The sequence below is a fragment of the Salmo salar genome, chromosome ssa01 (genome assembly GCF_905237065.1).
Source record: "Salmo salar chromosome ssa01, Ssal_v3.1, whole genome shotgun sequence".
NCBI classification, from domain to species: Eukaryota; Metazoa; Chordata; class Actinopteri; order Salmoniformes; family Salmonidae; genus Salmo; species Salmo salar.
This window is the reverse complement of record NC_059442.1, coordinates 134,017,708-134,044,067: the sequence shown is the minus strand read 5'-3', so window position 1 is coordinate 134,044,067 and position 26,360 is coordinate 134,017,708. Positions and strand designations below refer to the sequence as shown.

Here is a 26,360-nt window from a genome sequence, read left to right as displayed (position 1 = left end):
GAACCACAGGAGATGCAGCCTCTGTCTGGACAGGAAGCCAGGAGCAGAAAATGCCCTTTTTATGGGCCCACCATGGTAATGAAAACCTCTACTCTATGCTTTTGATGTCCCCCCCCCCCCTAAACTATGATACTGAATGTCTCTGTTGTCGGAACAAAAGATCTTATGATTTCACTGAGACTAGTTATTGGTTTTTGAATTCTGATTGTCTTGTTTAATGACAATTTCAGATTCTGTGGTATTATCCAACAAATGTTTGATAATACCGTTGTATCATTTTAGTGCCCTCTGTAATTTTGGCTCTGTATTCCAGCACTTTGGATTGAAATGACACAATATGTTAAAGTGCTGACCGCCACCTTTATTTTGAGGGCATTTTCATCCATATTGGGTGAATTGTTTAGAAATTACAGCACTTTTTGTACATTGGTCCCCATTTTAGGGGACCAAAAGTATTGAGACAAATTCACTTAAATGTATTAAAGTAGGCAAACGTTTTGTATTTGGTCCCATATTCCTAACACAATGATTACATCAAGTTTGTGACTTTACATATGTTAGATGCATTTGCTGTTTGTTTTGGTTGTGTTTCAGATCATTCTGTGTCCAATTGAAATGAATGGTAAATAATATATTGTGTGGTTTTGGAGTCACTTTTATTGTAAGAATAGAATGTTTCTCAACACTTCTACATTAATGTAGATGCTACCATGATTACAGATAGCCCTGAAAGAATCGGCTATAAAAGTGAGAAAGTTAAACGGACAAATATATCTCCCCCCAAAAATGCTAACCTCCCGTTATTGAAATGGGGAGAGATGAGCATGTCTTGGGGGTATGATATTAACATAATGGTTTCTAAAATCCCACTTGATCTGTCTTGCATCAGACTCTGCGCTGCTCTGCCTGTTCCAGTGTGTGGATAATTTCATTCAGGCCAGGAAAACAAACCGAGGAGAAAGGACAGAAAGAGAAGTTAGTGCAAAGAAAGAATTTAAGGGATTTATTGTGGAGAAGACATGTGCATGAGTAAAATCTTTATTGCATGCACAGAACTATATGTCAAAGGTTTGAGTGAAACAAGTGCTGAGAGTGGTCCTTTCCAAATGCCACAACATGCACCGGAGAGGGGACCTCAGATTGACCCCTAATACCAGCCACAGAGTGACAGAGGCACCACTACACTTACACAACATTTACACCAGCGAGAGCTGCAGTTTACCCCACTGCCTCCAGACACCGCCACAGTTCAAATCTATACCCAGAAGAGCAGAAGCTAAAAGTATGATCAGAAGCACTTCCTTCACATTCAGTGACCTGATGCTTAATACAAGCAGTTGGCTTGCAAAAAAAAAAAAAAAAAAAAGCTGATTTATTTTGTCTTTCTTTTGCAACAGTAACAGCTATAGTTGGTTTGAAAATAATTATCTTTGACTAAATTATTCTATGATATTATAGTCTGTAACTGGAATGCACAACAGGAGAGAAGACACAAAAAACTAAAATGTAAAAGTGGTGCATGAACCACACACCATTTAAATTTGGCAGCACAAAAATCAAGGGAATATGGCAATACTGGTGGTTACATACAACTGTTGAGAGTATGGCAGTAAGTAAAAACTTCACATAAATGTTCTTGACCACAATTTAAAACAATAACAAAAACGGTAAGACTTTCCATTCAACAAAAAAAATGGCAGATATTTAAATGCATTTCATCCCCAGTAAAAAGTGGACTATGAATTGCAACAGTTTTTTTCTCTAAGTGTTTTAGAGGAAAGTGTGAGGGTAGGCATGATGAGAAAAAAAAAAGTTCATCTTGGAATGCGTGCTTGGGATCGTCGCTGGGAAGATGCCAAGCGGAATTGATGAAGCCGAATTCTACAATTTTGCCAGTGGCTGGCCCCGCACACTTGATTCTCTCCCAACCAATGAATGGTCCTGAGCGGGGGTCGAGTCTTAGATGGCAACCTTGGAGATCTGGTCCTCCAGTTTGGCAATTCGACGGTCCTGTAGGGTGACAAGGTCTCTGAGCGACTTGACCTCTCGCAGTAGCTCCTCCAGTTTCCCTTCATTTTGCTGTGATAAAGCAGAGAAAGAACTACAAGTAAAAAAAAATGACAAGAGACATCGTCACAAACCATCTAAATGGCTAAAATGACTAAGATCCAAATCTAGTCACTGATTTATTTAGTTTACCTTAATACATCTTGACTGTTGCCAGTGTTACAGTACAGTTTATTCACTATGTTGTTACGGTAACTGTCCAGTCCTACTCACTGTACAGGGATGTGGAGAGGCCTTGCTCTGGGCAGGTGAGGTGTTCTCTGCTTTCTTGGCTGGCTTGCCCTCCAGGACGTTGGACTTCTTGACCACCTTGAGGTCGCGGTTCTTTCCGGGGACATAGCCGTTTTTCAGGGAGATCAGGATAGGCTCACCGTTCTTCCCATCAAACCAGTCCTCCGCCTCGATGGCACAGTCTGGTCCCGCTGTGTCCGGGTAGAGGTCATCCTGGAACAGGTCCGACTGTACGTGTGTGTGGGATGGCGAGAGAGACGTAATGGTATCAGGATTGTACTCTAGTCAGTGGTGGACTGTTGTCCATTCTTAATATTGCCCCCATCTGAACGACAAATGCACTCTTTTTTACAGCATCAATATCTTCAATGTTAAAAATAATTAGTCAAAGAAAGAGACAAACCTTTCGGGGGACTGTCATGATGATTGGCTCACACTTTCTCTCATGCAGTTTATAAAACCTGCACGGGAAATAGACATCATACAATGAGGATGTACAGCCGTGGGAATCAAAGGCATTGGGACTGTTCTCTCAAATAGCGCAACACGCCCTCCCTCTAGTGGACGAAAGGAGAAGGTCTCAAAGCCGTCAAACACTTTCTAAGTGTATGGTCGTTACCTGGCAATCTCGCACTTATTGACGTCCAGTCCACGTTTAGGCATGTACCCCATTCCCCTCTGGGGCTCCTTGCTGGAGAAGGTGTTGAGGTAGTGCACGAACGGAGCCTCGTCTGTGATCTCAAAGTACCGGATGCTACTGTCACCCTGAACAGAGATGAGAGCTTACTGAGAAAACCCGTGCGAGACTCTGCCGCTGCACTTTAACAGTGTCAGGTTAATAGAAAACGACAAATCCTCCCAGAAAGACGGACGTCACACTAATCCGCCATCCAGATGGGAAACTATTGGTGCTACTGGGTTCGGGGGATAAGACAGGGATTTAGGAAAGACATGACATCTCTAAACAAGCATATCATCCTCACCTTCCCACACAGGTACACCACGTTGGTGTCTGCGTCGTAGAAAGGCAGCAACACTCCATTACTGGTGTCCAGCTCGTGGACTGATATTGGTTCCTCCATGCTTTTCTGTTAACACAATAAATACATTTCATGTGCTAAGATGGATATGTGGCTAGATAAGGATATGTGCATCTATGAGCGCATGAACATCTATGTGTGTGTGTGTGTGTGTATATGTCTGGTTGGGAGGTGACGTACAGGGTTCCAGAGGGCTAGCTGCCGCTCGCTCATGCGGCTGAAGCCGGTGGTGAAGATGTTTCCGTCAGCCAGGAAGATGGCTCTCATAGGCCGTGCTCCATCGTGGGCCTTGTCCTTCTCCTGAAAAGACACAGCACGTCTGTCAGAGAGGATCGTATGTTTGAGCACCAATAACACGTCTCGGTAGGAGGGTGTGTAGGTGTTTGTGAATGAGTATGAAAGAGAAGAGTGCATATCAAGCCAACCCCCAGAGTCCCCAACCCACACACCGCCACAATCTTCTCCTTGCGGGGATCGATTACGCGGATCTTCTTGTCCTTGCAGGCGGTGCAGATGAGGGCTCCGTTGCGGCTCCAGCAGGCGCTGAAGATGACGTCAGGGTGCATGTCCTCCAGCTGGATCATGGCCTCGCCTGTCCCCACATTCCAGATGATGATCAGGTTGTCACAGCCTGGAAGGACGGACACAAACAAACAACAGTCAGAATCCACATGCCTCTGTCTCATAGCAGAGTGCAATCCCGCAGTAGAGTGAAAAATATAGAAGATGCCTTGTATTCTCAGAGCTGATGTGACAAATGTACTCCATGCTGAACGTGCCACACTCCTTGTGTGAGAGCAGAGAGTCAAAGCTGTCTCTACCTGCACTCATGAGGACGTTCCGGGCCGTGGGGTGCCAGGTGACGATGCCCACCCTCTTGGAGTGTCCCTCCAACACCACCACAGGCTCAGCCAGCGGGGTGACCAGCCCATTCTCTGGGATCTGCCACACCTGGAGACACAGAGAGATTAAGTTAGTCATGATGCCATTAGCTTCTACTTGTCTTTAGCGATTTTCTCATTTTTAACTATGGAGACAGACTAAAAGCTACACTACACAGCCAAAAGTATGTGGACACCCCTTCAAATTAGTGGATTCGGCTATTTCAACCACACCCGTTGCTGACCGGTATATAAAATCGAGCACACAGCCATGCAATCAATCTCCATAAACAAACATTGGCAGGAGAATGGCCCGTACTGAAGAGCTCAGTGACTTTCAACGTGGAACCGTTATAGGATGCCACTTTTCCAAAAGACTAGTTCGTTAAATTTCTGCCCTGGCCAACTGTAAGTGCTGTTATTGTGAAGTGGAAACTTCTAGGAGCAACAACGGCTCAGGCGCGATGTGGTAGGCCACACAAGCTCACAGAACGGGACCGGCGAGTGCTGTCTGTCCTCGGTTGCAACACTCACTACAGAGATCTAAGATCACCATGCGCAATACCAAGCATCAGCCGGAGTGGTGTAAAACTCACCTCCATTGGACTCTGGAGCAGTGGAAACGCATTCTCTAGAGTGATTAATCATGCTTCACCATCTGGCAGTCCGACGGACAAATCTGGGTTTAGCAGATGCCAGGAGACGCTACCTGCCCGAATGCACTGTGCCAACTGTAAAGTTTGGTGGAGGAGGAAGAATGGTCTGGGGCTGTTCATGGTTTGGGCTAGGCCCCTTAATTCCAATGAAGGGAAATCTTAACTCTACAGCACACAATGACATTTAACATGACAACACCCCAGGGCACAAAGTGAGGTCCATATAGAAATGGTTTGTTGAGATATGTGTGGATGAATTTGACTGGCCAGCACATAGACCTGACCTCAACCCCATCAAACACCTTTGGGATGATTTGGAACACCGACTGCGAGCCAGGCCTAATCACCCAACATCAGTGCCCGACCTCACTAATGCTTTTGTGGCTGAATGTAAGCAAGTCCCTGCATCAATGTTCCAATATCTAGTGGAAAGCCTTCCCAGAAGAGTGGAGCCTGTTATGGCAGCAAAGGGGGACCAACTCGCACCCCCACATTCAGCCATGACATTGTGATCAGTGATTTTCTTTTTTAACCAACTTTTTTCTCCCCAATTTTGATCTTGTCTCATTGCTGCAACTCCCCAATGAGGCGAAGGTCGAGTCATGTGTCTTCAACCCACCAAACCGCGCTTCTTAACACCCACTCGCCTAACCCGGGGAGCCAGCCGCACTAACGTGTTGGAGGAAACACCATTCACCTGACGACCGAGGTCAGCCTGCAGGCACCCGGCCCACCACAAGGAGTTGTAAGAGCACAAATGAGCCAAACCCCCCCCGCCCAAAACCTCCCCTAACCCCGGAAGGCGCAGGGCCAATTGTGCGCCGATCTATGGGACTCCCAATCACGGCCGGTTGGGATCCATCCCGGGATCGAACACGGGTCTGTAGTGACGCCTCTAGCACTGCGATACAGTGCCTCAGAGCACTGCGCCACTCGGGAGGCTTCGATCAGCGATTTCTATTGGAGAAGCAGTTTCTAGGCATCTTCATACAATCTTTGATGTGCTTGTCTAATGTTACCAGGATGTGCTAACAGTGTTTAGTCTAAAGGTGGCAGCAGAGAGCTGATGGGGACAACACACCCTTTGTTCAGAAACAAGGAAGGGAGAGGAATAAGGTCTGCATAACACTTCATGTTTCAGAGAGCAGACCTTCCTACAATGTTTTTGTATTCCATCTTTTAGGTCTATCGCATCATATAAAATACATTAAATTAGATCAAATATTGTATGGACCACTCAGTGGACTTCAGTCTCTCGCTACAGGCGAGACCAAATAAAGACGCAAGACATACTGACAGGATGACCTCACCGCCCCACCATTTACATATGGCTGGGGTTCTGATTACGCTATGACACATGCTTTGTGTATAGAGCACACCACGGAGGTTAATGTTGCAGCACTGACAGACAGGGTTATTGATCCCATGTGAATCTCAGGTCTTTCTCAGAGATGTCACCGAGTTCACTGCAAAATAATCTATAGGGGTTGACAAGCTTGACTTCACAAGATGCACACAAGGCGCCCAAGTGTGTAGCAGGTAGGTAGGACAGCATATTGACCATAGTGTCACCGCGACACCATTTTGACCATGTAAGCAGTGAAAACTAGACGTACGTACCATGACCGTGCAGTCCTCGGAGCCGCTGGCGATCACATGGTCATTGTGAGGGCACCAGTCAATGTCCAGGACAGGTCCCGTATGACCACATACTGTTGGGTAGGCCTTGTCTATGCGACCCGTCTGGAGAGAGAAAAGAGGAGGTTTGGTATGATTGCTGGAGATCAGTAACATAGGACGGGAGAAACTGAACTGTGAGCCCCCAATCCTACTGGCAAAGACCAAGGGTTGAATTGTGAAGGAGAAACGAATAAAATAAAGCGTTAGGGTAAAGGACATACTACTCTCCCTATGAGACAGACACTTTGTTGTTACTGTATGTCTGGCATTTCTAAACTATTACTTTCTTTCAGCGCCATTCATCATCTTTACTATCATCAAATCCCCAAGGCATGATGAGACGTGGTCGTTTACAAACTCCGCAGGCTAACGTTCCTAAAAAAAAATACCATTAATCCAATCAGAGGGCCTCTAGATGACATGAGCAACCTGGGGGTCAGCGTGTGACCTCTGCCGTCAACTGGATCAATGAGTGATGAGGAGAGGAGGACCCACTTATTTCGCTCAGCTCCTCTGTCTTTGGGTTAATCCAGGCCGACACCGACTCTGTGCCTGGCAGGACTGAGGCCTCAGTGACGTCACGAAAGGGCTGTGTGAGAAACCGGTTCTCCTTTTACAACTAGCTTAGTCCCTGACTACGGCTGTTACTGACCTCAGCATTTTTTTAATACCACACTGATAAAGAAATGTGTCCCTGCCAAGAGTGATCGCGATGGCAAGGTATAGGGCTAGAGAGGTATGCATTCTCGTTAATGTTTCATTTAGTCTGCAGCTATGTTGATATTTTTTCTCTCAATCAGCCATTAATACTAAATAGAAATATCAGGCTCTCAAAACTCCTAATTATGAGATGCTGGAATTGAGAAGCAATCTAATCACCGGTCTGACCCCCTGGGGCGTAACCGGCACTCCCTGTCTGCCATTACTGCTGTTGTCACGGTAACAACTTGCCAGGAGGAGCGGGAACAGCAGCCAGTAAGTTCATATTCACAACATGGCCTATCATACAGATCAAGGAGGGAGGGATAGTTTGGGTTTGTTGACTGAGTATCTTCACTAATTAGACTCCCCATACACAAGCCTCCCTCTCAGGGGGAATGCAGATCTGTTCTAGAACAAGACGTCGGTAACAGTCACGTTTCCAGTCGGGCTGGGAATTTCCAGGGACATCACAATACGATATGTATTGCGATTCTATATGTATTTTGAGTCAATACTGCAATTTTATTGCAATTTGACACTCCAAAGATATTGCTCACCGTGTCTACTGCAGAGGGACAAGAGAGAGCCATGAGTAAAACGAGTTCTGACCACATGGACATAAAATTGCTGAAAACATGTTGGCTCACCACTTAAAAAGATGGATAACAAACTAGAGAAGTAATACCAGAGTTTTGGCGCAGGAACAGCCGACTAGGCCTAGCTAACCTTAGCGTTTTTTTGTTAGAGAATTGATACTACTGAAGCCATAGAATCGATATATCGTCGCTATACTTTACTGTGTACATTTTTCCCCAATCACTAATTTCCAGTGTAGGTTGACATCTGACCATTATATAGGCTACTGCTACATGAGTGGACAGACAGACTGGAGGTAAGTGACTACAACAGATGTTACAGCAGATGTTGGAGAACACACTCACGCAAAAAGGGAGAAATATTTTCAAGACACAGCCAGGAAGTTACATATTCACTCAAACAATCATCTCTGTTCCATGGATAATACTGTCTAATTGTTGTGAATAATGGTGTTTGGAGATGTGTTGCTGAACTCGTGAATCTGACTTTGGGTACGTCGGAAAACGGCTTAAATGCCAGAATCTCGTAGTGCCGCTTTAAGCAATGTAGCAGTTACCAGTCTCTTTAAGGGGGATGAAGGAAATATATGATAATGTAAACTAATTAACCAAGTGGACTAGAATAATTGCATCCCATCCAGTACCCTAGGGTCAGTGAGGCAAGTGTAACAAGAGGGCGTGAATGCATGTAATACAAATGCCTTTACAACAACCATACTGATTAAAATAGATATGTGATTGATTGCTTGTCTATGGTGTTTGTTACTATAAGTGGCTGGCACGGTTTCCAAATGCTAACGTTTTAGCATTTGTGGCACAAATCCCATTCAAGTCATGGGACCGATATTAGCATTTTTAGCCAATCATGTTTAAATCATCCATAAGGCTGCGTTACACAGGCAGCCGAATTCTGGTCTTTTGATCAATCAGATCAGCTCTGAAAAAGATCTGAGGTGATCGGTCAAAAGACTAATTAGTGGGGGAAAATATCCAAATTGGGCTGCTTGTGTATGTATATGCAGCGCAAGTGAGACTTTGGTGAGCTTCACAATCAATGAGATACTTTTGGATTTTTTGGACATGATACGTGAAAAATGTGAATATCGGTCCCATGACTGAATGGGATTTGTGCCACAAATGCTAAAACCAGGGGTAAAAAAAAATCCCATGACTGAAACTTAAGTCGATCTCAGATCAATTGTCTGGGGCCAAGTTAACTTTCTTACATTAAAGGGGAGGTTATGACCATCATGCATTTTGGGGAAGAGGATCATTTTGTACATGTATTAAACTGGGAGTTGACCAATTCCAGTATCCTTGTTCAGGGGGTCCGGGGTGCCCCCGGGGATCATATTTATGTAGAAGGACTGAGTTCTGGTGAAGGTCAGTTCTGGTGACTTTTTAAAAAGGACATTCTACTCCAAAATGTAGGAAAATAAAATGATGCCAGACATCATCTAAAATATAATTTCCACCTCCAGAAATGAGCCCAATAACATGTCGGTAAAAATTGTGTTTAAATGATTTAAACATATTACCAGATGTCGCATAGAACACAAAACAACAAGTCGACTAGGTAAACAATTCTATGAGGTCGTCTGATTTAGTTTTAATAACATTACATGGCAAAAATAGAAGCACTGGAAAGTTACATCCTGAGTGATTAAGTATAGGCTTTGAATTACACACCGCTGTTTGAGTTGTGCGCTGCGGTAGTGCGCATGTTAAACTATTTCATTCCCTTTATCTGAACATCGGAATGTCATCAACAATCGTGCAGTTCAGTTCAGTGCCCCCCCGAGACGTTTTATTGCTGTCATACCTTGTCCATAGACCGGCTTACACAGGGTAAGGAAACTAATGTCATTTTGTAATTTGGGTGAACTATCCCTTTAAACTCAAACATGTTTTCCTGAACAAATAATGCAAATTGATATTTGATTACAACATCAATATGACACTCATCAATATAAGTGATTCTGCTTAATATATTTGAATGTAGAGTTCACCACAACATTTTTAACACCCATGTCCCAGAATCCACTAGCCAACACACATTTCCATCAGCCAATCGGGAGACAGACAGGAAATGGTCCTGTAGGCAGCCTGACATGCAAAGTGCTGGACTGCCATATATGGTCAAATCTGCTGACAGCAGCAGCAAGCTCTTGGGTACTGAATAGAGGAGGGGAGAGAGGAGAGTGGAGACACAGACAATTGCTGTTGGCTGTTCACATAACTCCCCTACACATATGCACACACACTGGTTCGCTAGTCACGCTGATCAATCCCAGGCATAGGAAGCTTCTTTCAAATAAAATGTTCTTTCACCAAATTTAAACCACCTAGACATTTGACCTAAAATCCATTCAGCGTGTAGCACTACTGTCCAGAAGTTGTTGGTCTTCCATAAGGTCAGAAAACCTGAACGAGGTGGGCAAGCCCTTTGCAGTAAGATACGACAGCGCACCCTCACGTTCTGCATACGTTGTCAGGCCAACAAAATTCGATTGGCATATATCCGGCATAGTAAAATATCATTGTAATCTAATTTAGTTGAAGTCATAGGAATGAGCCATTTCAAGAAAGACCTCTGCAAATACTCTCAGTAATCAAATCCTTAGGAAATAACAAATAATCAAAATCATACTGGAACAGAATGGAGCGATTGAATGTAACTAATACTGAGATCTAGGCCAACAGTGAGAGGAAGTGTTCCAAGAGCGATGAAACAGGAGGAGCCACGATGCTGCCTGGTTGGCCGACAGCGACACACTCACCTTAAGCAGAGGGAGGACGAGGAAGGCTCCGCCCCCACTGGCCTCGATGATGATGGCGACAAATTTGGGGTTGACGGCACAGAAGGAGCTGTCCCATGTGACCCGGGAGACGCGGATGTCGTCATAGCACTGGTCGTTCTTCACCGCCTGGCCAAAGACATGACGGAACTTACTCGCTCGCACCACTCGCCTGAACATATCTGTCATCAGGAGGAGAGACAGGGAGAGAGAGAGAGAGATGTCAGACAGATGCTATAACAGGGTTACTAATCTCTTATGGACAGACGCACGTTACATAAATGGTATCCTAGTGTCTGTCAGACTGTGGGATGCGATGACTAACAATGAACTTTGGTCCGGATGGGAAATTTGGCCCATAGACATGATTGAAATTTGGCTTCAGATTTAGGGTGGGTGGAGACTTTCCTAGTCTCGTTAGTATCTTTCCTCATACATCTCCCCCCAGAACTTAATCAAGATACTTTTGTATATATAGTGAAAGTGCTGAAGCACATAGCATGTAAAAAATGATCTGTTCTCGGTTGCAACACTCACTACTGAGTTCCAAACTGTCTCTGGAAGCAACGTTGGCACATTAACTGTTTGTCGGGAGCTTCATGAAATGGTGTTCCATGTACGAGCAGCCGCACACATGCCGCACGCAATGCCAAGCTTCGGCTGGAGTGGTGTAAAGCTCGCCGCCATCGGACTCTGGAGCAGTGGAAACGCGTTCTCTGGAGTGATGAATCACACTTCACCATCTGGCAGTCCAATGAACGAATCTGAGTTTGGCAGATGCCAGGAGAACACTACCTTTCCGAATACATAGTGCCAACTTTAAAGTTTGGTGAAAGAAGAATAATGGTCTGGGGCTGTTTTTCATGGTTCAGGCTAGGCCCCTTAGTTCCAGTGAAGGGAAATCTTAACACTACAGCATACAATGACATTCTAGACGATTCTGTGCTTCCAACTTTGCGGTAACAGTTTGGGGAAGGCCCTTTCCTGTTTCAGCATGACAATGTCCCCATGCACAAAGCGAGGTCCATACAGAAATGGTTTGTGGAGATCGGTGTGGAAGAACTAGACTAGCCTGCACAGAGCCCTGACCTCAACCCCATCGAACACCTTTGAGATGAATTGGAACGCTGACTGCGAGCCAGGCCTAATCGCCCAACATCAGTGCCCAACCTCACTAATGCTTTTGTTGCTGAATGGAAGCAAGTCCCCGCATCAATGTTCCAATATCTAGTGGAAAGCCTTCCCAGAAGAGTGGATGCTGTTATGGCAGCAAAGGGGGGGGACCAACTCCATATTAATGACCATGATTTTGGAATGTGATGTTCGACGAGCAGGTGTCCACATGCTTTTGGTCATGTAGTGTATATACAAATATCAAACTTCACATTCTCTTTAGACACGCTCTACACTGAAAACAAATACTGGTGTGGCCACTGCCCAAACTAAGGCTCAGTTGATATGAAGCCACTCACATTGAAAACTTTATAGGATAGGGTCAAGTTAGTTATCCCCATCTCTGCCTCAAATGGTAGATCACAGCTTATCTAAACTGGATCAAGCCTAACAGCAGAGCTGGCTCCAAATCAGAATAGAGGCAGACTTTTAGATGTCTACTTTTCTGTGCATCTGATCAAATGAGGTGATGGCTGAGTTTGTGTGTATGAACTATGAACCTAGAAAGCATTAGCCTAATATGTATTTTGAGAAAACTTTGCATCTCATCCACTGCCCTTCTTATTAGCCTACTTAGGCAGCCTTTATTCACATTGCCCAATGTTCACTTTGGCAAGCTGCATGTTGGTGTAAGCTGGCCACAAACAAAGTCCCACGAGAGGTCTGTCTAGCTAGCGTATAGCTCTGTTTCCATAACAACAATGATAGATTCCCATCACGCCTCACAGGGAGCAGGCTCCCATCAGAAGAGCTGACCCTGCTGCAGGAAGAGCTTAATCAATTACGGGTTAGCATCAAAGGCTTCCTTGTGTCTCCCATAGCCACCAACAGAATGCGGTGCATACCCACAGTACAGTACTGTGAAATCAGCCAGGGCTGAGCCAGGACAGGCAGTAATAGAACTGATGCTTATGGGCTATGTTCCACTCAGGCCCTTTAGCTCAGACTCCCTGAGACCTTTCACTTAATCAAGTATCACAAGCATAGTGCACTAAAACTTTGTACTTGACACCCCCTTGACCTGGTGGATAATCTTGAGAGGAGATACTGTGTGCAGTTGTCATTTTGCCAACATGCCACCCATGCCGAAACTCACCATTGCTGGCAATTGGCATTCAATGAATTTTGATCCTACCACCATCCTTCATATGGGATGTTGTTTTTGATGACAGATGGTTTCCTTCACAGGAAGTGGATGCAGAAGTTGTATCTTTCCTTTAGCCCATATAGTGGTCACAATGTGCATGGCAGACAGTGATAATAGACCAGGCTATAAGAATAGGCATGCCAGTCAGACATTCTATGTACTTGTACCATTAACCCACATTCTGCTACCTTCAACGTCTATTCAGAATGTTCACCGATGACCTCGCAATCTCGCAAGGACTGCCAGAATGTAGTAAATAGCCTATCAATTGACCTGACGTAAGCACCGGGCATAATCTCATAGATTGTTGTTAGGAGCCCTGAGCTCGTGTTTTGAATGGTAGGATAGACAGAAACAACAGTCCTGATCTGAATAACACAGAAGCCGTCCCTGTGGTGAAAGATGGCCTTTCAGTCAAGGTCATTTTCATTATACAAGGAGCTGGTACATGTGTCGCTGGGCCGTCCGCTCTCTCACACACGTGTGAATGACAGCTAGAGCTACGGCGTTTACATTCCTCCTCTGACTGAGATCAACCAAGCCCAGGTCAATGGGCTTGCATCTTTTTGATGAAATGGGGCCAGTGACAGAAACATCTGCATATATAGCAACACCATATTTCCTATAAATCATATTAGCCTACACATAGGCTATCCTTAATTTGTCCTGAATGGACTCTCCTAGTCACACATCGATCTCTTTTGAAGCGGGAACAGGCATTAGCACAGCAAGGCCATCTCTCCTGGGTCAAATACTCTCCTGGGTCGAAGCCTTGGGTACAGGACATAGGCTATGATGCTGTGGTTATATGACCACAGCCTGCATAACTACAACCGCAAGATGCAGCCAGAGAAGGACATGCAGGGTTTGACAAACAGAACATTTCGTTCCATTACTAGTTTCAGCCCTAATGATTCATTCTGGATAGGCTCTCCTCTCACACACATGAACCATTCACCAAGATGTGCTCCATGCCTCGCATGCCTAATTTCTCTCAACACGATGACCTACTTTACAGAGAGCAGCATGGCACAAAAAGGACCGAGTCTGGGGTAGCACCACTGCAACTTAAAGATCACACCCATATGAACCTTGGGTCTACGTTCTCCTTTTACTGAGTGTATGGCATCTTTCACTGTAGTTCAATTAGAGATATGGAATCACCCTTCTATTCTTCTTACAGAGTTAGTTGCAGCTGTAACTGGAATGGAAGGGTCATACATAAATCCTTACTATACACAACATACAGCATTGACAGTTATGTCAGCAACTTTGAGACTAACATACTCTGCTGCTAAACAGAAGTCAATCATGTATATCGGTCCTGTGTGGCTCAGTTGGTAGAGCATGGTTGCCATGGATCACCCTTACAAAAAAAATGTATGCATGACTAAATCGCTTTGGATAAAAGCGTCTGATACATGGCATATACTATATAATATCTTCTCACCCCTGATAGATGAATGTCCAACTTCACCATAACTTCTCCTCCACTACAGCAAGCAAAAGTGACATGACCAATAATGCAAACCATTTGCTATAGTAGGTGCTAGGTATTGTGAGGTCGACTTAAGGACACACTGTAACCAAATTATTGCATTTGTGTTCAAAATGATTAAAATGTTGGTCAGACTAAGGTAGGCCATATGCCTACTTTCCTGGTAAGAACAGTATGGGTGCAGTAGACAGACTGATAACTATAGTCTTGGATTGAACTGTGACAACCCCACCAGTGGCATCTATAATACGTTTATGGCCTAGCTAGCTATCAGACTGGGCATCATTGATGCATATCATTGGACACATCATTGTCTGCCACAGAGCATGTAGCTAGGTAGCTAAGCAATGTAGCTAGCTATTAGCTAGATGGCTGGGTCCTGTAGGCTGCCGTCATCTCCATGCATGTTTCTGATTCATACAGGTTATTGATGATTGATCAGAGTAGACATGTAAATACAGTGTATTAATAAACCAACACATTTGACCATAGTCAGAACATAGCAGGCTACTCTTCATTCCATAATCTAAAGGTGGACAATCGCCATGCATTGTGTGGCAAGCAAAAATGCTAGCTACTTCCTTATGTGCAATTCATTAGCAATAATTTCCAAAGGCAGCTCCCCACTCAGGAGGAAAAATGTGCGGTTAATAATGACTTGCTACAGCGGTGTCTAATAAATGGATGACAAAGATGTTTATGAATTTACATGAAGATGCTACCGTCTAGAATTTGGAGCATAGACCACCGTCAGTGAGCTATTATGACGCAAGTGCAGATTTTATTCATGGATCTGGCTGTTCCCATTCAAAACGGTGCACAGCCGGGTAGGATAGCTAGCAGCAAGATGTTTACTGCAAATACAGGACAGTCCATTTTCCTTACCTCCTAAATCTATGCGAAATTTTCCGTGAACACGAGGTAATCAATCTGAAAACATGAATATGGTAGTTTAGCCCTCGTCCGTTAAGATTTTCCCTTGTTACACTCGTTCAGCCGTTCGAGTATTCTTTCCCTCCAGACTGCAATTCTATGAACCGGAAGCAACGCCCTGTTTCATCCCCGCCTCTTCCATATGAGGCATTATAGGAATCCCATATCGGAGAGATACCAATTGTCTCATTTATATGATAAAGATACTCTTTTAATAAAAAATGCTTTTTTTTCTCCACTGAAAATTATTAATGGGTCTATGAAAGCATCACCAACACTGTTACAAGTAGGTCTATAATAAAAAGACAACTAGGCCTAGATCATGGTCGTTTTGGAGGAACAATGCCAATGGTCTCAGAAATGATTGAGTATTTGCTGTAAACAACCTGTACATGCAACCAGCATGAAATGTCACACACTCAGCCTAATTTACCTTTTAATTGACACACCCATGTAACTGCATAGCCCTGCTAGATTGGACATAGCCTACAGTTAAACTTCAAGGCACATTCAAAACCAACAGCAAAAGAATGTGTACAATAATGTGCCAATACTCAGCTTTCTTATGTTTAGTGCGCCTGCATGTGGTGATTCTGAGAACTGCAGGGCAGGCAGTTCCAAATGTCTCCATTCACGCTATCCTGCTTATCACATTTCTCAGATGTTTGCTCCAAGTCAACCTGTACCTTATTTATTTTCATTGTAAGAGTCAGCAATTTATCAGGCACTATTGCCAACCCTCAAACTTCCCACATACATGTGGTTCTATGTACAGTACAGCTGAACCCAACGACTAACACATTCTAACATGTACATAACATAGTTCCAAAGGGCTAGTGTGTGTCATTGACTCAAAGGCAGACTGCAATCTGACAAAAATGACTTCTTTACAACTCAGGTTCCTCACGTATGCGTGTGTGTGGCTGTGTGTGTGTGTGGGTGAGAGAGAGTGAGAGACACACACACCAACTAGAGTGAGCGAGCAAGAGGGAGGGAGGGAGGGAGAGAGAGTACATCACTGGGGCCGAGCTCCCTGCCATCCAGGACTTCTATACCAGGACGTGTCAGAGGAAGGCCCTAAAAATGGTCAAAGACTCCAGCCATCCAAGTCATAGAAGCAGTACCGATGCATCAAGTCTGGAACCAACAGGACCCTGAACAGCTTTTACCCCCAAGTATTAAATAGTTAACCAATAGCTATAGCATTGTCCCTTTTGACTCATCACATACACTAACACTGCTACTACTGTTTATCTATCCTGTTTCCTAGTCACTTTATCCCTACCTACTGTGTACGTACATACATCTTAGTACTTCCGGCGCCGACAGTTCCTAGGAAACTATGCATACTGAATCTACCTCGATTACCTCGAACCCCTGCACATCGACTCGGTACTGGGACCCCGTGCATATAGCCAAGTTATCATTACTCATTGTGTATTTATTCCTTGTGTTATTATTTTTCTATTTATTCTCTTTTTTTCTCTCTGCATTTTTGGGAAGGGTCCGCAATTAAGAGTTTCACTGTTAGTCTATACCTGTTGTTTACAAAGCATGTTACAAATTACATTTGATATGAGGGAGACATATAGACAGAGAGAACATTGATCCAAAGCACCTTCTTACCTTTTTTGGGTTCAGGCTCTGGTGGTTTTTCAGCAGGCTTCTTAGTGACATCAAAGGCCTTCTTCATCTGTGATACTTTCAGGCTCTGGCCCTGGTCCACAGCCCCGGCAATGGACATGGCCGTGAGCGGTTTTGCCCGGTCTGCATGTCTGATCATGGACTTGGCCGCAAGGGGTTTTGTCCAGTCTGCATGCCTGATTCTCTGGTGCATCCGGTTAGTCTCCTTTATGAGCTCAGCCACAGGCCTGTATGTCTCAGTTTCATGCTCAGCCACAGGCCTGTATGTCTCAGTTTCGTGCTCAGACACAGTATCACGATAACGCTGCTCAACAAGACCACTATGGATTCCACGGTCACTGTGGTCAAAGTTCTTCCAACGGACATCTGTGCTGACAGTGTCAGCATGGGGTTCAGGGTCATCATCATCATCACATTCCATTCTCTTACACAAGGCCTGCTCTAGTTCTCGTATCTCCTCGTCATATGAAGGACAAGTTATGTCTTCTGAGATGGCAACCGTTTCTAATAGAACAAATGGCTTTTGGGGCTTTTTTGGTACAGGAGGCGGTGGACCTTTGAATTTAGCCTGCTTTTCCAAAACAGGTTGTCCGTCCAACATGTCAAGTTGTTTTGGTTCTTCCTCTTCTGCAGCACGTTTGACCATTTGTGCCCAAGCATCAAAATCTATGATATTTCTATACTTTTCCTCTCTAGTTGGTGTCCTTTGTCGTTGTGAAAAATCGAAATTATCTGGCGTGTACATGTTGGATGGTACAGTGTAAGCAGCACCTGTGTTGTCCCATAACACACACATGTCCTGAGGAGCTGTGTCACAAGCATTTTCTTTGTTGACTTGATGTGAATGTCTCCTCCTCTTCTTCTTCTTCTCCTCCTCCTCCTTGTGATAATAATCATCACATATCTTCTGCTCATCCAAGCAGCATGTTTTTGCAGCTGGAATCTTAACGAAGGGATTTGGGGGCTTTTTTGGGACAGGTGGAGGAGGCCCCTTTGGTTTAAGCCTCTTCCCTGCAACATAAGGATCTATAGAGGCACCTGAGGTCGCTTTGTCCTCTGTCTGGGTGAAATCCATACTGTTGTTTTGTTGTGTTGGCAATGTGCTCTCCATTTTCCTCTCAGGCAGACTATGAATGAGGGGTGGTGGGGTGATGACAGCAATGTAACAGACAGGCTGGCTCTCCATCTGCATGCTAACAACCTGCCTCTGCCCATCACTGTCCTCTAAAGTTGGCACAGACAGAGGAGGTAAGGGAATCACATTGCATTGTTCTAATGAGCATGAGGACGAGGCAGTTATGAGTTGTGGCATCTTGGGGACAGAGCAGGAGAGGACATTAACTTTGACCTGTTTTTTTGACATAGAGGCAGCTGATTGGATGTTTGTTTTTCTACCAGCCGTTAAATTAACATTCTCATCAGAAAGGGATGTTTTGGCATTCTCAGTAACACTCAGAATCTGAATTGGTGAGGGAGATATGACTGCATTCTGAAGTACTGGCTCTTTCTCTACCTTTACAGAAGAACAACTACCAGCAAGTTCTTCCTTAGCATCATGTAAAACAGCCTCAGTCTTACTCTGAGACTGTTCAGCAGCTAAATGTTGATATTTGGTGATGGAGGTGCATGTATCAGTGGACAGGGATACTTCTTTTGCTTTTCCAGTAGAAGTTTCAGTTTGCTGTTGTAAGGAGACACTACCACAATGGCTCTCTACATTATCAAACTGTTGAATGGATTTCCCAGTTTTGTCTGTACCTTTGGCCTTTGGTGGAGGCTGAGGAGGATTTGGTGTGTCAATATGTCCTGGGACACATGTGGAAGATGCCCTGGGTACTTCAGGTTCGCACCGATTTGACTGACAAGCCTCAATCCTGTGGTCTGTGACACAGTCTCTCTTTACCTCCCTCCTCGGCACGTCTTTCACCTGTGGATGCTCATCTGTGGCTGTGGCCTTCCGCTCTTTTTCAGTTTGTGAACCACTCTTAACAAGATCTGTCGTCTCCGAGCGTTTGTCCGGCTTCGTTTTTGTGTTGAGCGTGGTTAATGCTTCTGTTTTCTCATCAAGTTCTTCCTCTATATTTAATAGGACCAAATCCTCATGAGTGCAGTCTTTATCTTCAGGGGATTTATTATATATATCATTTGGTTTGGAATTGGCATGGGTTGATTCAATACTCAAGAGGGCTGGTTCTTTGCCTTGAATGCCCGTTTTGAGCTCACAAGTCGCAGTCTTTCCCGCCTCATTCTCCTTCATAGCTTTGACAGCTTCAGTTCGTTCAGCCTTCTTCGGGCGACACACGATGCCTTCAGGTTCAGCCAAATGTGGATCCGCTCTTTCCGAACATTCTGTGTGTGAACATTGGGTATGTGCATCGCAACCGCTGCTACCATTACCGGAAAGAACACAAGAAGTGTTTACAGTGCTGCTCGTATCCTCATCCCGTGTTACTTGTTGCAAACTCTGTGTTTTGCTTGTTTCATCACCCAAAGGTGAGGCTTTTTGTGAGGTCTTCTTACTGGATTCCTGGTGTTTTTTTCCTGAAGAGCTCTGAAGTCTGTCCTCACTGAGCCTCTGAACATTCACAGCAGAAGAAACGTTCCTCTTTGGATCAGTAGGCGACGTTGTATGGTCTTGAGGTTTATCCACAACAGCGGCAGAAGTCGTATCCTCCTTCACTATTCTATTTACAGAGAGCGGTTTAATTTCCTTCTCTTTGTCCCTGATATTAGCGATCGTGCTCCTCACATTAGATGATAACCACGATTCATCCTTCTCCAGAAGTACAAAGTCCTCCTCGGTAGGCTCTGTAGTCACCAAGTCCTCTGTGTTAGACATATCTGTCGTATCCTCTGTATCTGAGTTGCTGTGCCAACTTCCAGCCAGGGATTTACTCCTCACTTGTCCTTCCATTGTATTTGCCCTTTTCTTACTACCCGCAGCTTTATTCTGTGTTTTGGGCTCTGAGTGCTGTGTGCTCCTCTCAGAGTTCAGGACACTTTCTGGCTTCTCTATATCATATGTGACAGCCCTGCCTTCTCTGTCCCCTCCCTCGTTCCCTCCCCCCGCGGTCAAGGGGCTCTGTTCCTCACATAGAGAGGTGCTCATTGGCCCCTCACTGAGGGTGTCTGTCAATGCCGGGGTGGCAGTGAGCTCATCGCCTCCCTGCTCACTGGACAGGCTGCTGCTGACACTCAGGCCCTCTGTTTTCCCATAGCTCCCAGTCCCACCGCTACTGCTACCACTGCCCTGTTCACCGGGCTCCGACTGCTCTCCTCCATTGGAGGCATTTGTTGAAACTCCCTCCTTTTCCGACACTTTGTTCAGTTTCTGACCCATTGGTTGTTTTAGTTGTTTTCTCTCTAAAAGGAAGAGAGAGATACATGTCAAGACACAGCAGTGGTCAAGGAATGACTCAGTGTACAGTAGCATTCTGCTTGCCCATCTCTTAATTTGACATAAGGCCTAGGGCCAAGCCTCTCGCTCTCTTACTCGCTCACAATCTCACCCCCTACCTCTACCTTTCTGGATTTCTATATATAGAATAGGAAATAGAAAATAAATATATTACTCTCTTTCCTTTTGAAAACCCACCACTCTCTCCAGTGGACTCTCTCTCTCTTCATTCTGTCCTGCTGGAATGTTGTGGCGCTATAATTAAAGTGGCTCTCACTGCCGCCAGTGAGTCACAGGGCCAAAAGGGAAACAGGACAACTGGGATAATAGAATCAGTCAGCAGCCAGGTGCCAAGGTCAAAGACTGAGGGCTGTTTGGAACGTGAACTGAACAAAACCAATGTCCATTTCCCATTGAAAATAAATATATTAAGCATATTGACATATATCTACAGTAAGGGCATGATCTAAGCACACTCTTAGAATAGTACAGTAAGGCACACGATAGAATTAAACCAATCCGATCATGTCCCATCAGTAGCATCATACAGTCTGAGTTCAGCTCCGTTTCCATTGGCACTTTGAAGTCAACCCAGGTTGGGCTGGCCTTGGTGGGCTAGCTCAAATTGCGTTTCCACTGCCTCCAGAAATTTGAAATGATGTCATATTGCTAGGTAGCCAATATGTAACTGCAGCTGGCTTCGCTAATGTTGCTAGCTAGCTAGCTTACAAGATGAAGAATTTAATTCACCCTCACCATGCTATAACTAACGGTACCCCATACTACTGCCAGTGCCAACCAGACTCAGAGCCGTGTAGCTAGCTTTCAATACGACCTGGCCAGCTAAAATTCCTGCTAGCTCACGTTAGCTAGCTAGCTAGCTTGTTTCAACTCTGATTTGCTTGCTAACATTAGGTAGCTAGCATTCAAGGGCTGACTGTTCTCATAAAAGTTTATTGTGTAGTGCAAAAATGAATGAAGGATCCAGCTATGGCGGTAATTTGTGTCATGTCTGACTACTGCAGTACTGCTTGTCCATGTGCTAGCTAACAGCAACAAGCCCAGACAAGCTACCTAAACGTTGTATCAGCATCCAGCAGGGATCAGCTTGGTGGTTGCATAGTAAGGGCGCCACCAGCCAAAATCTTATTGAGCTGGCACAAGTTGTGAAACTGGGCTGCGCTGGCCCGGGTTTCCCTCGACTCAGCTCGAATTTGAGAACTACATTCGACCCAACTCGAATTTGTCCCTAATTTTAAGTGCCGGTGGAAACAGAGATTTATAGCTCTGCAACAACAGAGTGCTCTCCTGTGTCCTCCTTCAAACCCATTAATTGTTTATGATTGCTATGACAACGAGGACCATGGAAAGATCGGATGGAATAACATAAGAGTCACAAGGGCTTTGACTTTTGAACTGGGTTGTCTGTCTGGGAACTGGTCAGGACAGAGTTTTACGACTGACGTAATGGACGGCCGAGGAGAGATTATTCAAGAGGAACAAAGCTCAACAGGCTTAAAAATAGCATTATGTTTCTTAGTAGTTCAAGGTTGCAAACAAAGATACAAAGTATTAGGACCTCAACTGACCGTCACACCAAGGTCAGTTTATTATCTGAAGTAAAAACTTCATTTACATTGCCAAAACCTTCTGAAATGCACATAGGCCTATTGGACGTAAATGCTCACTGTCTGCGTGTCATCACAGTAACTGGCGCTATGACACAGAAATGTGATACCATGTCCTTAACAGCACATGCCTTCAGAAAATATTCACACCCCTTGACTTTTTCCACATTTTATTGTGCTACAGCGTGAATTTAACATTTATTAAATTCAGTTCTGTCACTTGCCTACACACAATACCCCAGAATGTGAAAGTGGAGTTATGTTTGTTGAATTATTATTATTTATTTTTTTCATGAAAAGCTGAAATGTCTTGAGTCAATAAGTATTCAACCCCTTTGTTATCACAAGCCTAAATAAATTCAGGAGTAAACATTTGCTTAACAAGTCACATAATAAAATGCATGGACAATAATAGTGTTTAACATTACTTTTGACTGACTGACTGACTGACTGACTGACTGACTGACTGACTATCTCATCTATGTACCCAACACATACTCTGGCTGTAATCTGTAAGGTCCCTCAGCCGAGCAGTAAATTTCAAAACACAGATTCAACCACAAAGACCAGGAAGGTTTTCCAATGCCTTGCAAAGAAGGGCACCTATTGGTAGATGGGTCATTTTTTTTTTTAAACAGACATTGAATATTCCTTTGAGCATCAATACACCCAGTCACTACAAACATACACGCGTCCTTCCTATCTCAGTTGCCGGAGTGGAAGGAAACTGCTCAGGGATTTCACCAAGAGTCCAATGGTGACTTTAAAACAGTTACAGAATTGAATGGCTCTGATAGGAGAAAACTGAGGATGGATCAACAACATTGTAGTTACTCCACAATACTAATCTAATTGACAGAGTGAAAAGAACACTGTGCAGAATAAAAATATTTCAAAGCATCCATCCTGTTTGCAACAAGGCACTTAAGTAAGCAACAAATTTGGCAAAGTCATTCACTTTTTGTCCTGAATACAAAGTGTTATGTTTGGGACAAATCCAATACAACACATTACTGACTACCACTCTCCATATTTTCAAACATAGTGGTGGGTACATCATATTATGCGTATAATTGTAATCGTTAAGGACTGGGGAGTTTTTCAGGATAAAAAAGAAACAGAATGGAGCTAAGCATTCTGCTTTCCACCAAACACTGGGAGATTAATTCATCTTTCAGCAGGACAAAAACATAAAACACAAGGACAAATCTACATTAGAGTTGCTTACCAAGAAGACAGTGAATGTTCCTGTGGCCAAGTTATAGTTTTGACTTAAAACGGCTTGAAAATCTATAGCAATACCTGAAAATGGTTGTCTAGCAATGATCAACAACCAATTTGACAGAGTTTGAAGACTTCTGAAAATAATAATGGGCAACTGCTGCACAATCTAGGTGTGGAAAGCTCTTAGAGACTTACCAATAAAGACGCACAGCTGTAATCGCTGCCAAAGGTGATTCTAACATGTATTAGTTCAAGGTGTTGAATACTTATCTAATCAAGGTATTTTGTATTTTTCATGATTTTGTTTTACAAATGTTAGAATTTGTCCTTCACTTTGACAGAGTATTTTGTGTAGATTGTTGATAAAAAAAGACAAATAAACCAATTTTAATTCAACTTTGTAAGACAACAAAATGTGAAGTAAAAAAGTAAAGGGGTGTGAAAACTTCCTGAAGACACTGTAGCAATACATGTTCAATGTTCATAGGGTATTGATTTAGTAGACTACAAAATGGAGTGACTAAACATATCCTATGGATGAAAACCAAATGAAGACATCCTGTAGCCTTTAATTTCATGTCCATGTTCCAGTATCTGTTTGATTCCGCAGGGTGACGTGATTGAGGACAAACAGGTGACAACCTCTTGACCCTGCATCACTAATCCTGCCTGCTGCCTCTCTAGCTATTTCAGGCTTAAGTGGTGCTGAGAGCCACTCACTGATTTTTTTAGGCTTATCCATGTAGGCCTAGAGAGCGCCCTTGTCCAGGGCTACTCGTATATGAAACATTATTTTCAGTAAGCTCCCCAGACAATTATACTGCATTAAACCCAGCCCCGCAGTGATCAATGTTTTAATAATCGTTGAGTTTGAATATGATAACATTTATTTTTTTTACATTAAATTCTGACAGGTCAATACAGTAGGGAAGAGTGGGTAAGTTGAGCCAAAGGGGTAAGCAGAGCCACCCTTGTTTATAGGAAACCATACACAAAATTCATAATTTGACCAAATATTTAGGAAGAGGTCATCATTTCATGGAGTCTGAAGGAAGAAATCACATGGAAAAAGTGGTAAGCAAGTCAGGTCCAAAAAACAGATTCACCAAGTCAAATTTGTTTGAGTTTTCATGATGCTTGTATCTAAACCAAAGTAGATAATTTTAAGATTGTTCTATACATCAGTTGGAGTCTCTGTAAGCGTCAATATGAGGTCCTAAACCAAGAATTAAAGTGCATCCTTGTAGCTGTGTGGGCTAATATAGTCAAAATGTTTGCCTTGGGGTAAGCCAATGACCATGGGGTAAGTTGAGCCAATGGTTGATCCAATGTCAGGTTGAGCAAATGGAAGTGTTTTCTTCCCAGGTATAACGCAAGGCATTATCACTGGGATATGAGGTAACAACAGGGCCTGGCCTATGTTAAAAGTGTTTAAAAAGTACAAAGTGTTTGTTAGGTGTTAAGCCTGTGTTAAAAAAATGATTGTAATACAAAAAGCGATTGTGTTAGGGTAAATAAAGACACGGTTTTAAAAAGGTAGTGGTAATATTTCATTCAGTACAGACATTTGTAGGAGGCTTAACTTACCCTGGCCCGTGATTCAACTTACCCAATAAGTAAGTTGTGGGATAAGTTGTCCCAAGAGACTACCTTTTTTTGGACAAGCTCTATTTTCAAAACTGTAATATTGACATGAATTCTGACTATTTCCAGGGATACACAACATCCTGAAACATATGCAGATATCTTTGTTAGAAAGAATAGTATACTTCCCTTGACGGAATGATGCTGAATGAAAAAAAAAATGGCTCAACTTATCCCACTCTCCCTGTACAGCCTTAATTTTGTGGCCCAGTTGTTGAATCGAATAAAAGATATAAACAGGTCTGACGACTTTGTAACCTTCACCTGACGAGAAACTAGCCATGATCATATCATATACACATATCACATACACTTAAGAGTGGTCCAATTAATTTATTCTATTCTCACAATGTTGATATGTTGTAGCAACAAAATAAAATTAGTGGTATGCGCATTGCAGAGTTCCTTCCGTCTTGTATCTAAGGGGTTATTTTGAGATGGATGTGTACAGAGTCTTATAATGGCAGCAGCTGGCAGCTGTGGGAGGCATCTGTGACAACGACCTCACCCAAATATCCCCTCCCGCTCTTTCCATGTCTCTCCTATCATGCGAGGACACTGAGCATCGAGAGACATGTGACTCAGATTGAACAAACTCTTAGCAACTCTCGAAAGTCCCACCATAGGCTGTTTTGAAACAAAAAGTGAAAAGAAGTGCCACATAGGACACACATTCAAACAACTAATAGAAGAGTCAAATAGGTAACAGCTATGCAGAGCCTAGTGTGACAATAAGCCTGCTATGTAATTATTTGGTAGGCCATAAATGGATAACTACACAAATACCTCTGCTTACTTTTTTGGCCAACTTCAGAACAGCCTATTGAGAGGTACAAACATGGAGTTGGTTCTGAATCATCATGGCCATGGATGGAGTGGGATGGTCGAGTGTCGATTCCTTTACCCGGGAGTTATATCATGACATAAACACCTGAGGCACATGCACAATGTTGTCTGACACGTGAATGCAAAAATATGTCACTCAGAATAACATCAAATAATATGCTGCTCTAGTTGATTCCCCAGAGAATTAGGAATTTAACATTGCACTAACCCACACGTCAACAAATATAACTCAATCGGAATTGATGTAACCTATCCATAAAGTCTACATCTCTGTTGTCATGGTAAGAGCATTTTCTTAATGTCATCTGAGGCTAGAGATGCAGAACAGAGGTAGGGAGGCACTCACCCCAGTCCGAGTTGTGGAATCCGCAGGCCTGCCTGCCTGTCTGTCTAGCCTGTTTCCCTGAAGGATTACAAAGTAGTTTTGTTGGAGGTACTCCTTCCACTGTCAGTCTCATTTGCTTACTTGCACATCCCTGCCCATCCCGTGATGTCAGAATGACTTAATTTGACTAACTCAATAAGAATTCTCTGCCTTGTGGATTTAACCAAGCCCATGCAAAAGCACTAACGCA

General features: G+C 43.7%; 1 protein-coding gene across 2 annotated transcripts; it reads right to left on the bottom strand.

The window, feature by feature from the left end:
* Window positions 1-988: 988 nt before the first annotated feature.
* On the bottom strand, window positions 989-20,020 carry cor1c (Coronin-1C). 2 transcript variants are annotated; one of them, XM_014128684.2, is made up of 11 exons: window positions 17,029-20,020; window positions 10,634-10,833; window positions 6,496-6,618; window positions 4,160-4,289; window positions 3,788-3,969; window positions 3,519-3,638; window positions 3,282-3,386; window positions 2,918-3,063; window positions 2,702-2,759; window positions 2,281-2,526; window positions 989-2,079 (listed from the first exon to the last, which is right to left on the bottom strand). In XM_014128684.2, exons 1-11 carry the CDS (start codon window positions 19,958-19,960, stop codon window positions 1,960-1,962), a joined length of 4,362 nt encoding a protein of 1,453 aa, XP_013984159.1. In that variant the 5' UTR covers window positions 19,961-20,020; the 3' UTR covers window positions 989-1,959.
* Window positions 20,021-26,360: the final 6,340 nt, after the last annotated feature.